This window comes from Lipotes vexillifer, unplaced genomic scaffold, assembly GCF_000442215.2.
Source record: "Lipotes vexillifer unplaced genomic scaffold, Lipotes_vexillifer_v1.1 scaffold131, whole genome shotgun sequence".
Lineage (NCBI taxonomy): Eukaryota > Metazoa > Chordata > Mammalia > Artiodactyla > Lipotidae > Lipotes > Lipotes vexillifer.
This window is the reverse complement of record NW_006782866.1, coordinates 2,379,922-2,394,854: the sequence shown is the minus strand read 5'-3', so window position 1 is coordinate 2,394,854 and position 14,933 is coordinate 2,379,922. Positions and strand designations below refer to the sequence as shown.

Below are 14,933 nucleotides of genomic sequence, written 5' to 3'. Positions count from 1 at the left end.
TTTTCTATACTTAATTGGCAGAAATTTATGAATGTTTGGTATATAGCTTGAATATATTTTTCATTATTTTGTCAATCATTGAATTTTGTTTCCATATTCTTCATGTTAGCTTACAGAAATAGCCTGAAAAATTAACCAAACATAGTTAAGAGAAAATAATTTTTAACAGAAAAAATAAAAATCAACCAAAAACTCAGAAAAAAATCATTTAGTCTATATCAAGATTTATACTATTTATTCTATGGGTGCCATTAATTATTGATAATTGAACCATAATCAAAACAGTACATAATATATTACTTAACTTTGAAAGATGATCAAATTATATTGATAACATGCCATGATTATCATTTACAAAAGAAGTCAAACTAGAAAAATGAAACATGCTCAGTGTTAAGCAATAGATTGTTGATTACATGTAGGAAATACGTAGTCTAATCCAAACTGATAACAATTGATGCATAAAACTTAGAAATACATAGAAGATAATACTAGTACTAACACTACTTGTATAATAATATAATTATAAGGATTCTTCTTTTGGGAAGGTAAATGGGACTATAGTTCACAGTTAAGGCTCCACACTCAATATTACCTACTCATTCTTTGGTTGTTATATATGAGATATAGTCTATGTGTTGGAATGGAGCTACCTGTGTGGATTAAGAAATTAAATTCCAATTAAGATGGGACACTGAGTAGATGTGGAAAGTACCTTCCCTTCTTATCCACTCTTGCTCCAAACAAAGAGAAAAGCTGGACAAAATAAAGAGCAACATAGTTGTTGTGCCGAGGCCAATTCATCCACAGGTCCCAGGAATTTTATGGTAATCAATCAAAGAAAAGTAAGAGATGAAAAATAAAACAACAGCTGCATACTATATCAGCCTCCTGATAATTACAATGTACACTAGCCTTGCAGTCATACAGTAAATAAATCTGTTTGATTCGGTGTCCTCCTCCATCCTTTTCTTTTCATTAAACCTTCACTTCTATTAATATCTCACAAAATACCAACACAGACTGGAATCTAGTTTGGGAAAAGTAGTTATTTGCTGTAGAAGTTGGTATCTGATACTTCATAATATACAAAATGTATTACTCACTCCTCTGGCTTATTCTGATTTACAGCTGTCACTGTATTATTTGTCCATGGAACCTGATCACCACTTCCTGGTTGTCCAAACTGGTTATCAATTGCTTCCAATTCCAGCTCAGGTAATCCTGGTTAAAGAAGAAAAGGTAACAAGTCACGACATATTACAATGGAAGATAAGATGATAATACTTTTAAGAAGTAATATATTGTACGGTAGAGTGAGATTTCCCCTATAAAATACTACCTCAGTGATACAAAAGTCACTTATTCAGAAACTTAAATTATCTAGAATGTGACCACATAATAAGTAAATGAGAAAGTGAGAAAAGGTCTCTGAATCAAAGGAAGTCCGATGTTAAAAGTTTTTATATATTACCATAAGAGAATCACTTAGGACTTTGTCTGAAATTATTTATTTTAAAGACAATCGTAACAATTTGGTTAACTGCTTATTCAGTCTACACCATATTAGAATATGCTATAAGTAGGGACAGTGTTACCGCCATAAAATGAGAGCCGCAAGTAAAAGATAAAATATGTTCTATAAAAGGCAGGAACAGAAACTAAAGGGCACTGCAGTCTGGGGACAAAACTCTACAGTTGTTAACTGAGAATACAGCTGTACAATAACAGTATAATTAATTGATGTCTATAATGATGAATGAAAAAAGGGGTTGAATTATGTCTTGTAATAGAAGAAAACAGTTTGTGCACTTTAGAACGTTTTTGTGTGGGCAATGTTTTTGAAAGGTTTATTTCTGTACTATTTATAGTAGGAAAGAACTGTAAATACCAGAAATTTGCTGATTGATTAATGAATTATGGTATAGATATTTACAACATGCTGATAAATGAAAAAGAAACAAAGTATAATCCAAGACATTATGTTCAGGATGATTCTGTTTTTATAAGCTATTTCATATATATTAATAGAAAAAATGCTCGTAGGCTATATATCCTTGGTAGATTTTAGGTTGTGAGATTAAGGATTACTTTATTTTCTTTTAGTGTTTCTCATGGTTATTTGTAATCTCTAAAGAGAACAAAATTCATATGTTGAAGCCTTAACCTCTAGTACTTCAGAATATGACTGTATTTGGGGACAGGGCTTTGAGTGAAGTGACTAAGTTAAAATAGAGTCGTTAGGGTGGGCTCTAATTTAATATGACTAGTGTTCTTAAAAGAAGAGGTGATTAGGACACAGACAACACAGACAGAGGGACGGCCATGAGGACATAGTAAGAAGGAAGCCATCTGCAAGCTAGTGAGAGAGGCCTCAGAAGACACCAAACCTGCTAACCCCCTAACCTTGGACTTCAAGCCTTCAGATTGTGAGAAAATAAATTTCTGGCAATAAAATACCACTGGTCTGTGGTATTTTATTATTATGGCAGCCCTAGCAAACTAAAAACAAAACCAAAAACTAAGAAAGCCTTGGTGGCTTTCAACACATAGACTATAATTAGGTGGAATTCCTCATTCTAATGAATGGAGAAAAAGTAGATTTAAGGATGCTCCCCAAATTTATTTAATGCTGGATACTGATCATTATTAACTACACGAAACATGTTAGGCTCACTTTTATGTGAAATATACTCAATATTTAGTATGAATGAAATATAGGAGTCCATATAAAAGCACATTCACTTCTACATGCAAAGAATTATAGCCTGCAATTAAACTTGTCTTCTTTATCATGACAAATGATAGAGAAATCAAATTCTAAAAGGATTCTGGAAAAAAAAAAAAAAAGCAAAAAACACCAAACAACAATAATAAATGGTGATAGGAAAGTAATCACTTAATTCTTCTCATTACTTCAGTCAGGAAGTTGGTCAAAGATTTTCTAAAGCTGTCTCATTGCTCTGCTCCACACATTAATTTTTCAATCTTATTCCATTTTAGAAATCTAACCTAAACAAAATAATTATATTTAAGAGTCAAAGAAAACTTACATGGCTGTCTACCATCAATACTTAGTATTACAGGATAGTTTATTTGACTCAGTAATAGGACACAGTATCTCATTTTAGAAGTCTCGATGGGTAAAAAAGGTTAAGAAAACAAGTTGGATAAAATATTTTCAAAATAAAGATTCACGTGCTAAATTTGGTGAAAAGGGGGGGAAAATCCAAAGAACTCAATCATTGGTTCAATTAAAAGCTTTGTCTGCATAGGCTGTATGCTTAAAAGAAGTTGGTTATTATTCTAAAGATCACTTCAACCTTTTAGGACTTCCTTTAGAAACTCACTTACATAAAAAAACTCGAGGATTTGCTGCAATGTTTTACGAAATACACACTTTATCTCTCTTTGTCCAGGGAATAAACCTACTATTTTTGGTCATGTTTGTGTCTCTATTGCAAACATGAGTAAGTATGTATATATGTTACACAAGACAGGCATAGTAATTTTTAAAGGGACGCATTACTGCATTTACTAGTCTCTGTTGGAGAGAGGCAGCTGAAGCGGGGGTAGGAAACAAGCTCTTAGTGATTCCTGATCAAGCTATTAATGGTTTTGTTTTTTTTTTAACCATCTGAGCAAAGGGCTCAACATCATATTTTCTCCATTTTAAACACAGTTAAAAGAAAACTTTATATCCCCGTGAGCCACAGTGATTCCAGCTTAAAAAACCTTATATTATTAAAAAATTTAAAAACTTCTGCACACAAAGTAGAAAGCATTGTCTAATCAAGAGAGTGGCTTTTGCACACTTTACTCCACTAAGAGTTGATTCAGCATCTAGTGATTGTGATGTTCACAGTTAATTTTCTTCAGCTGTTGGTAAAGAGACTTCTGCTTCAGTTTTGTGTTACATTTGGCTGTTAACTACGCACAGCAGTTACAATGTTTTATTTGACTAATTTCTCTACTATACAAAAAGGACTATAAATCAAAAGATAAAAACTGAATAGCCCAATAGATATATGGTCAGAGAATATAAACAGGTCACATGAAATCATTGAAAAATGCTCAACCTAATTCACAATAAAAAAAAATACAGATTAAAACTACATTGAGATACTTAAAAAAACACACATCAAATTGGCAAAGATGAGAAAATGCATAATTCAACTTATTAGAAAGGACGTGTGGAAAGAGGAACATTATCAGTTAGAGTGTAAACTGGCATAAGAAAGGCCATTTGGCAAAATCTGTCTACCCTTTGACCCAGCAATTCTGTTCAGAATTTATATTTCAGATATACTCTCAAATGTGGTCAACTATCTCTACATAAGATTATTCATTATAGTTTTGTACTAGCAAAAGATGCCTACCGATAGCCACAACACACTAAACACAACCTCAGAAACAAGGAACTAAAAATGGAGTTTTTAAGTACTGAGAATGTTTTATGTGAAACATCTATTTTTAGTTATGAACACTATTAATGTACTACAGATTAATAAGATTTTAAAAATTATCATCTCAGAATCTGTATGTTCATAGAACATAAAAACAAGCACCTTGGGCTTCCCTGGTGGCGCAGTGCTTGAGAGTCCGCCTGCCGTTGCAGGAGACGCGGGTTCGTGCCCCGTTTCGGGAGGATCCCACATGCCGCGGAGCGGCTGGGCCCGTGAGCCATGGCCGCTGAGCCTGCGCGTCCGGAGCCTGTGCTCCGCAAATGGGAGAGGCCACAACAGTGAGAGGCCCGCATAACGCAAGAAAAAAAAAAAAAAAAAAAAAAAAAAAAAAAAAAACAAGCACCTCAGCAGGCCACTCCTTACTTCAGTGATGTTGCCAATGTTCAAATATTTTTGGAATTCTTCTAGAACTGTCTTAACCAGTATACAAGTCCTTCAAGAAAATACTTCTCCTTATAACTACATCTAATTTTGGTTCTGATGTTTTAAAAAGTATTATTCTTTTCAGATCAACAAATTTGGCTCCAAATAACTTCACAAAACTTCAAAAGTCAAATCCACCCTCAAGGGACAGAAATTTAAAGATGGTCAAAAGGACATAGTAGAGGTTCTGAAGGTACTGCCAAGAAAGCACATTCTGTATATTTTGATCAACATCCTCCTAAGTTGTCTCTTGATGTGCTCCTGTAGTACATTTCTAACAAAATTATTTAAATCACTTGGTCACACTGCATGGTTGTGTGTGTGCATATAAACAATGTGTTTTGAAACCAGGCAGACTGAAATTTAAATCCTGGTTCTGCATATACTAACTGGATAACTTTGGGCAAGTTTTTGTTTGTGTGTGTTTTGTTTTCTTTCTCTGGAACTTATGACCTTAGTTTCCTCATATGTAAATAGACCTAAGGAAAATTTCTGGTTCAGTGTGAAATATATCATCTATATTTTATTTGATGTGTAAAATTATCACTGAAACAAAAGAAATTAAAAGGGGAAAACAAATCTACAGCTGAAGGAGAGGCAAAAGAAGCAGCATGGCAGCTGACTAGAACAATGAAGAATTTCTGAAAGATAAAACAGATGGAAAGATAAAACTGATGGTGAAATTGACCTAAACTAAAAACCTTACATCAGGACAAAGAGGAGATTTTCCAAAAAGGGGGTTTTTCTCAGAAGAACACTAGAACAACTCCAGATTCAGTGGTCATTCGAGCGTGTAAAGGAACAGGCCATGGGTGAATGCTGGGATAATTAAAGGACAACTGAACAGCTGTCACCAGGCACTGTTCTGAATGCAGCTGACTCTGGCGTCTGCCCATGGGATTAAAGTGGTGAGTACATGACTCAGTGTGGGAGTTCTGCCCAGGGAATCTCCCAAAGTGGGTGTGAGGGCTGCCACGAGGGATTTCCCCATCACCAACCCCCACTCCTTCACAACGACAACTAAGAATCAGGGCCTCTATAATCAGAACCTACATTCACTGCCAGAGCAAAAGGCCTCTCACTTTAGCTAAAGAAACACTCTAGCTACCAAGATGTTTCATTCTAAGTCTTTTTCAGTATATATGGACAGACAGCCCTGATTTGCCAAACATTCAAGAAAAGTCAACAGCAGAAAAGAAAGATAGCAAATTTGACAAAGAAAGAAAGAAACTTTGAAGGAAAAAGGGCTGTTACAGAAAATAGATGAGCCCTAAAGTAATATGCTAAATTTATCATCACACACATTTAAAAGTCTATCATATACATAAATGGTAATAGACTTCTATGAAAAAAATTTCTAAAAACGTGATCACCACAATTAAAAGAACTCCATAGACTGACTGAAGAGCAGAGTGGATATAGTTGAAGATTCAGTTTTGATCCAGAAAATCTGGCCCAGACTCTCTCAGAATACAGTGCAAAGTATGACAGAAAAGGTAAGTGACATGGCAGATAGATCCAGAAGTTCTAATAGGTATATTTCAGGTGGTGAAATACTATGATAATTAAACTGTCCTATGTGAGACCTTTGGGCACAAGGTCAAGACATGGAATCAGCTACTGGATAATGGATTCTGACTCTAGTGAAAGGTAGTGGTGGGCAGTGTAGATGCTAGAGGGGGCAGAGAATCAGAGGCTGTTCTCTTCCCTTTATAAGCTTTCATATTTTTGTCCTCATCTTTTTTTCTTTCTTTTTTCTTCTCCAGTCTTTTGTTATCTTTTTCTTTCTCCTGCCCAACTTGTTTCCTTAGCCTTATGCCTCTTGAAACCTTTTTTCTTGTCGGTATGGAAACTTTGTAAACACTGTCTGCAGCTATCACCCTCCCCTCATTTACCTCAATTTCTTCCCCTCTATGCTTCTGGCCTTCAGCAATACTACAGCACAGGGTTTAACAGATTCTGGCCTATTTACAAACTTTTATACATGGAGCTGTATTCAGGGGAGGAAATCTCAAGAAAGAAAAAAGAGCTATTTGCCTCAAGACAGATTATGAATGAAAAACACTCTACTTTCACAGACTTGTAGAGCTAGAAGACACCTTCTTTTTTTAAAAAATTTATTTATTTATTTATTTATTTTTGGCTGCGTTGGGTCTTGCTGCACACGGCCTTCTCTAGTTGCAGCGAACAGGCACTACTCTTCCTAGAGGTGTGCGGGCTTCTCACTGTGGTGGCTCTCGTGTTGTGAAGCACAGGCTCTAGGTGCACAGGCTTCAGTAGTTGTGGCACACAGGCTCAGTAGTTGTGGCTCGTGGGCTCGAGAGCACAGGCTCAGTAGTTGTGGAGCACGAGCTTTGTAGCTCTGTGGCATGTGGGATCTTCCCAGACCAGGGCCTGACCCATGTCCCCTGCACTGGCAGGTGGATTCTTAACCACTGGGACACCAGGTAAGTCCCCCTTCTATTTTTATTAACTTTAATTTTCATCAAATTAACACATATACATAAATTTAAAAGTCAGGACCAAAAGGCCTATTAATGAATAAAAACAGTTTCCTGTCTTGCCCCTTCTGATCCTTTAATTATTCCCCTTTCAGCAGAGGCAACCATCCACAACTTGTGTAGCTGTTTTCTTTAGCATTTGCCTAATTATTTCTAAAATATCTCCATTTTAGATTTCTGACTCCCCATCATGATAGATGGGGTTTTAGTTCTCTCACATCACCTCTCTTATTACCTCCTGGCCCTCAATTCCCTAACAGAGATCACAGTTCTTTATAAAATAAAAAGTTAATATTTAGATTCTTACGACTACACAAATATTACTCACTGCTAAGTCATGTCGTGTACTATGTTCAAACATCCCTTCTTATATCATGATTTCTTTTCTCTGGAGTTAACAATTATCTTACTTTTTTTCATTTTCCTGCTTTTCTAGGAGAATTTTTTGGATGCTTCAACATTTTTGACATAAATCTATCATTAATATTTCCTATAAACTAAAAGAGATAAATTTAATTTCTCCCTTGGAGGCCGCCTTTCCAGAGGACTCAGGCCCCCTGCTCTAATCAACACTGCTTGTTCTCTAATCTTGCTGATCATTCCTGGACTTCCCTTCAGATCCTCTGTTTCCCCTGGACCCTGTTTTTCTTTTTTGGTTTTCTCCCTGTTCGCTGAACTATATCTTCTAGGACCTGTCAAACAAACAAAAAAAGAGTATGCAAAGGAAGTATACAATGAGTGTATGGACTAAAAAATTTTTGAAAAGATATTTCATCCATGAATAACATGGGAAGAAAAAAAGGGACAAAAAGCAAGAAAGAATTTTTGGAAATTAGATATCCAAGATTTTTTAATTGCAAGAGAAATATCAGAAAATAAAGCTGAGAAAAGCTGTCAGAAAGAACAAAAAGACCAAAAGACATATAGAAAGCAGGGAAGAAAAAGTTAAGATCGACCTTGTTTTGTTTGCTCTCTTTCAAGTTACAGACTTCCTTCAAAGTTCTGATTATCTTTGGCTGTGTCTATTCTAAACAGACACAGTGTTCTACAACACTGACTGGTTAGGCTCAGTGTGAGGCTTGTGTCTGCTGGTAGCCTTCACTGTTGGATGCTTAAATGGTAGCATGACCTTTGCATTTTAGGGATTTCCCCATACATACCAATATCCAGACATCTTCTTTCTGGCCATCTGGTATCTCCTGAGATAACCCCTCCAGTCTCCCACATTGGAAGGGGAAGGACGAGGATGAAACCCATCAATATGCAGACTTTCATTTTATCTCCTCTTAGCCTTACACCTCATTGTTTCCCAACTGTGCCAGATATCCCAGAGTCTGGAATCTCTATTTCAATTAGAAGACTTCTGAAGTTGTTTCATCTAATTCTTATTTTGCAGATAAAGAGAATGAGACTCAGAAAATTCACGTGCTTAAGGTATTACCGTTAATAAACAGGAAATATGAGACTTGAACCTAGGCTCCTGCTCTCATCTAGTGTTCTGGTCAGCTGAAAAACTGCTTCCAAAAATGTCAGAGATGACTTGAGATTTTTCTTTCCAGATGTCTGGAAATCTTGGTAAGCTTTTGGGAATTGTGTCATGCCAGCTAAAAGCTGTAGTCAGACTGAAATAAACAAGGCCCACATCTCTTCCCATTAGAAGAGGGACAGGCAAATTTTGAAAATGAGCTGGTTAGTTTCCTTTACTTTCAAGGTCACACAATGGAATTATCACCACTACTTTTTTTCAACTTCAAAATTTGATGGGTGAAAACTATCTTCATGAATTGGAAGTATACTATTCAAAGTGTCTCTTAAGTAGGAGAATGCTAACATGGGCTAGAGGAGTCATGACCTATTTCAACATAGATGTCTCCTAAACAGTGCCGCATGAAAAACTCATTCTGTGGGGTAAAATGTATTACTTGAGAAAAGGAATTCCATAATCAAGAAAAGTTTGGAAAATGCTGGATTAAAGAAATCTTTAAATTAAATTTAAATTTAACTTGTAAGACAGGCTACAAGGATGTATTGTACAACATGGGGAATATAGTCAATATTCTGTAATAATTGTAAATGGAGTGTAAACTTTAAAAATTGTATAAAATTTTGTTTTAAATTAAAAAACAATAAACTGGCACAAAGATAAAGCAAAACAATTTTTTGTGTGTGTGTGTGGTACGCGGGCCCCTCACTGCTGTGGCCTCTCCCGTTGCGGAGCACAGGCTCCGGACGCACAGGCTCAGCGGCCATGGCTCACGGGCCCAGCTGCTCTACGGCGTGTGGGATCTTCCCGGACCGGGGCACGAACCCGTGTCCCCTGCATCGGCAGGCGGACTCTCAACCACTGTGCCACCAGGGAAGCCCAACAATTTTTAAAATACATAAACTAGTTCATCTAACACAGGACTTCCTAAAACCTTTAATATGCACTGTGGAATTTTAATAGAGGAATGGTGTATATTTCACGTAGCATTTGCCCAGTGTACGTTAGCACAAAATCCTTTTTTTCATAGGACTAGTGTTCAAGAAATACACTTTGGGAATCATAATCTGATCCAATATTATATTTCTCAAAGTCCTACTATGGAATGTTTTGGGTAAGAACACAAAATTGCTCTCCTTAACATCAACTGCTCACCTTAACATCAATTACAAAAAAGTAGAGGTTATACTATAACTTAAAATAGACATGATGAGTGAAGTTCATATGTCTGAAAGTAACTGTGTATTACTAATAGTGGCATTAATGAAAAGATATTTCACTCTCAACAAACAAAAGGTCTATGCAATAATGATGAGAGACAAAGCACTAATCCATATTATTATTAAACATTTAAAATGAAGTTCTGTCCCCAGCACATACTATTCAGCCTGGAAGTGGGTCTGGCAGTGGTGGTCTGAAGTGCAGCTGGCAGGATCTCCGATTTGATGGCTACAGTGGTGACTGCACCATCCATCCTCTCTGTCTCACATAAGCCTGGCAACTGTGCTGCCTTCTCCAGCGTGGGTAGTAACTGATCAAACTGGTCAAGGTCAGCTGTAAACTAAGAACGGAAACCAAAGTTAGAGGAAATATATTCTATACTTTCACCTGAAACAATGTAGAAAACAAGTTGTTCCTTTAAACTATATGAATTGAGTGTGACTATGAGAGAATGAAGAAAGAAGAAATAATTAGAAAGATTGGGGTCTCAATGAAATAACAGGACCTAACACTGGAACAAAATGTGGACGCTTATGATATTAATATACCACAGGATATAAGGTAACATACACATAGTGTTTATCTACTATATCTTGGTATAAAATGTATGCACTGGAAAAAGACTGAACTGGAAAGAAATATCGAGAGTACTGTGTTACGACGATCGCATCATGGGTGATTATCTTCTGTCATATTTTTCAAAATTTTATAAAATGGCTTACTTTATGATGGTGCAAAACATACAGTGTTTTTTTAAAATAATTTTTAAAAGTTTGGGAAAGTTTTTAATAAATATTAGCTTGAAAGATCCCAGAAAGGTCACTTCCCACTTAAGTACTTACTAGAATAAGAAACATATCTTCTAGCATAGGTAGGGAGTTCCTACATCTGTTTGTGGCTATGCACAGGAGAAAACTGACCTTTATTTTACAGTATTATTCCACTATGGTTACCTTAAGATAATTCATCAACATAAAATGTCTACCTGTTTGGGTTTCATTATTTACTTCAACAAAAATTTCTTTCTAGATTGTGTAACAGAATTACATGTATGTGTTTTTTAGAAGTGTGGCTTCTTTCACTTAAGGTTACATTTCTGAAGTTTAGACACCTTTGTCGTTAAGTAGCAGTAGATCACTTTGGTTTTGTTGCTGAATAGTATCTCATTGTATGAATATGTTACAATATATTTATCAATTCTACTGTAATGGATTTGGGAGTTTTTCTGGGTTTTGGCTAATACAAGTTAAACTACTATGACTATTTTTGAACATGTCTTTTGTGGCACATGCAAAAAGTACTAACAATAAAGGAAAAAACTGACAAATTGGACTACGTTAAAATGAAGAACTTCACTCCAACAAAAAGCAACATTAAGAGAAAGAAAAGGCAAGGCACAACATAGAGAAGATATCCGCAAATATATAAACAATAAAGGACTCACCCAACATGCATAAAGAACTCTTACAGGTCAATAGGAAAAATATAACATATTGGGAAAATGGGCAAAACACCTGAACAGGCTATTTACAAAAGAAGAAATCCAAATGACCAATAAATGTTTACCAGGGAAAGACAAATTAAAACTACAAAATATCACTACACAGACCCCAGAACAGCTAAAATTTAAAAGACTGACAACAGCAAGTATTAACAAGGACATGGAACAACTAAAAGGAATTCTCACACACTAGGAAAACTGGCATTCTCTACTAAAGATGAACACATACATATTCTACGATCTTGCAATTCCACTCCCAGGTATAAAATCAGCAGAAATGCATGTACATGTGCACTAAAACAGATGTGCCAAGATTGTACACAATGGCATTTTCTTATAAAGCTGTTACTTTTAAAGTTAATTTTAAAGCATGAGAGTTTTAACACAGGTATTATTTAAAGCTGTTTTTCAGCTGAGAAACACAGCACTAGTTTAGTTGTACCAAGAGACAGCCTTCTCAAAGAGCACACATGTAAAGAAATAACCCAAATAGTGTTATAGTAAAGAGAGACAATACAGAGCACTATGAGAGTGGAGAGGAAGGGAATGTTCAACTAAGGCTACTGGGGAAGGCTTTACAGAAATGATGTCTGAATTGTTTGTGAAGGATGAGTAGAAGTTCAGCAGACATAGAAAGGAGAGCAAGGCAGAAGATGCTTAGAAGAGACATGGCTTATCCCAGGAATGGCAAGGGCTTCCATGTGCCTAGAATGCAGTAAGCCTGAGGGAAGAGAGAGACTTCTGTGAGATGAGGGCAGAAAATAAGGCTGACTCAAGAAACTGTAGGACCTATACGTACTAAGTGTGAATCTTGTTTCACAATGAAGAGTCTTATTAATAAACTGCTTTGTGAATACATTTTCAGCTATTTCATGTATGTCTATATTCTGTCTAAATAATGTGTAAGCTCCTGGCAGGGAGGAATCACATTTTCTGTTTTTCTTAAATTCCTTCAGAGTCCACAGCAATTATTCAATAAATGAAGCTGCCTATTACTTTTCACTCCACGCCCTACCCCAGCCTAAACACAGAGGTTCCTGATCCATAACAATTTATGCAAAGGTTTATTTGTATTTACTTCTGTTTCAGGGCATGTTATATACCCTACTACCCAGAATACTCAAAGTCCCTATTCTGATGGGGGTTGTGGATTGAGGGCAGTTAGAATCAGATGAGAAGGAAAAAGACTTTTAAAAATGCTTCAAAGGAAATTAAATAGTAAAGCAAGCCAGACTAGGCACTTTGTCCACCTCCTCACATTTCTCTCTCATTTCATTTACATCAGAGGTTCCCAAACGTAGTTACATATCAGAGTTCTCTGGGGAGTGTCTTTATTTATTTATTTTTATTTTTTTTTTAACATCTTTATTGGGGTATAATTGCTTTACAATGGTGTGTTAGTTTCTGCTTTATAACAGAGTGAGTCAGTTATACATATATATATGTTCCCATATCTCTTCCCTCTTTGTGGAGAGTGTCTTTAAAATACAGGTTTCTAGGTTCTATTCTGAAAGAGTTGGATTTAATAGGTGGGAAGATGGGAGGAGGGGGCAGGGAAGGTATTCTTTTAAACCTCCAAAGACGTGAACTCTGATTTTATAGAAAGAAAGAAACATCTACTTTCTTAGAATGCCACATTAATATTGTCGCCCTCCAAGGTTCCAAAGAGAACTTTTCAGGGCATCCCGTAATTTCTCAACCATTGAAACTAACCTTTTAACATATGCCCAAGGGATAGGCAAAACATAGCCTGAATCCAAATATGGTCTATGGATGGAATAAAATAAATGAAAAGAAAAAAATAACTAGGAATGTTCATTCTGTGAAGCAAGGAATTACCTACCTGGCTCTGTGACTCCAGTTTAATTTCCTCAGGAGCAGGTTTGGTCATTGGGGCCGGATTTGTGTTGCAAGGATCCATCTGTTCTTTCTTTTCCACCTTCACCTTTACATCATCCAGGCTTAGGTTTGGAGTGGATCTTAAATCTTTCTCATCTTTATCTAAAAGGTAGCGTAGGAGCTGATGGTCTTTTGATTCTTTTTTCTTTGAAGCATCCAGTTCCAGCTTTATACTGGAGTTCCCTTGTACCTGTCCAGTCACTGCCACAGAAGTAGATGCACTGTCCTTTTTATCAGGCTCCACAGACAAAGTTGTGATATCCGAGGGGCTACCCTCCTGTAAGAGCCGGTGTAGGATTTTGTGCCGCTCTGTCAGTGAGCTATGAGAGGAAGGGCAGGAACCACTTGAAGAACTAGCAGAGGCAGAGCTGGGAGTGCCTGTGCAGGACAGTACCTCTTTGCAACTTGTGTCTATATCAGCATGCCGTAACTGCTGCTCTGCAGTTGTTGTCAAAAGCTGCACTAGTTTGTGACTGGTTTGAGAGTATTTATTGTCTCCATCTGAGAGTCTGTCACTGTTATGTAGAAGCCCAGAATCCAGAGGTTTGCCATCATTAGAGCTGTTGTCAGACTGAATCATTTCATTTAAAATGGATGCGATCTCTTTATTATCTTTGGATTCAGCTTTTGCTGGCTGTATATTTAATCTGTTAGGTGAATTCTGTGAGCTCATCTGCCTGAGGACTGGAGAACTGGCAGAGAAGCCAATAGAGTTATTGGGTCCTTCATTCATACTCTGTAAAGGTGTTACTGGGATGTTTGAATAAGATCGGTTACTATTATTACAGGCAGTACTTGTCATGCTAACGGGGGAGCTTAATGTCGGAATATTAGGAGGAAATGAATTGTTTGGCATCCTGGGCCTTGCTGCCAATCCAGAACCAACTTGTCTCCTTGGAGACATGAACTGTGCAAGGGATATTCCTGTACCTTCCATAGGAGAATTATTGAGGTTTAAAGACGGATTAGTGCTCTGGGAACTGGCCTGTCCCTGGTTTAAGGCAACACTGGCTACAATCTGATTTCCAGGTGAGCATCCAAAACTCCCTTGGCTGTTGCTAGAATTACTATGACTGCTGCTATGAAGGTCTGAGCTCTGTTGGCGGTTTACTCTGGTGGATACCACGTTGTTGGATGGTGGCAATGTAGCTGAACGGGCCGCGCCGTGAGCTGGAGAGATACTAGGATTGACGGAAGGGTTTACACGGGGAATTGACATTCCAGGATTAGTGTCATCTTGAGGAGAAAGACCACTGTGTTCCCTAGAGGAGGAAAAGACATTCAAAGATCTTCACTGTTTTCCATTATAATATTTTTATGATGCATATTATAAAACAAGACCATTAATCTCACTAATGTAGCAAACTATCAAGTAAAAAGCTTCTGTATCACTTTAAACTAAGAAAAGCAGTGGACTGTTAGTACTACTGTGAAATATT

The 14,933-nt window shown here is 36.7% G+C and overlaps 1 protein-coding gene across 3 annotated transcripts in view; it reads right to left on the bottom strand.

The window, feature by feature from the left end:
- Window positions 1-14,933, bottom strand: part of NCOA1 (nuclear receptor coactivator 1) — a 199,118-nt gene that overhangs the window by 53,341 nt on the left and 130,844 nt on the right. For all 3 annotated transcript variants that reach the window (XM_007455501.1, XM_007455503.1, XM_007455502.1), the window contains 3 exons: window positions 13,439-14,756; window positions 10,254-10,434; window positions 1,107-1,224 (listed from right to left, as the gene is read on the bottom strand). In XM_007455501.1, the coding sequence (XP_007455563.1) occupies window positions 1,107-1,224; window positions 10,254-10,434; window positions 13,439-14,756 (1,617 nt within the window). The remainder of the gene's footprint in view (window positions 1-1,106; window positions 1,225-10,253; window positions 10,435-13,438; window positions 14,757-14,933) is intronic.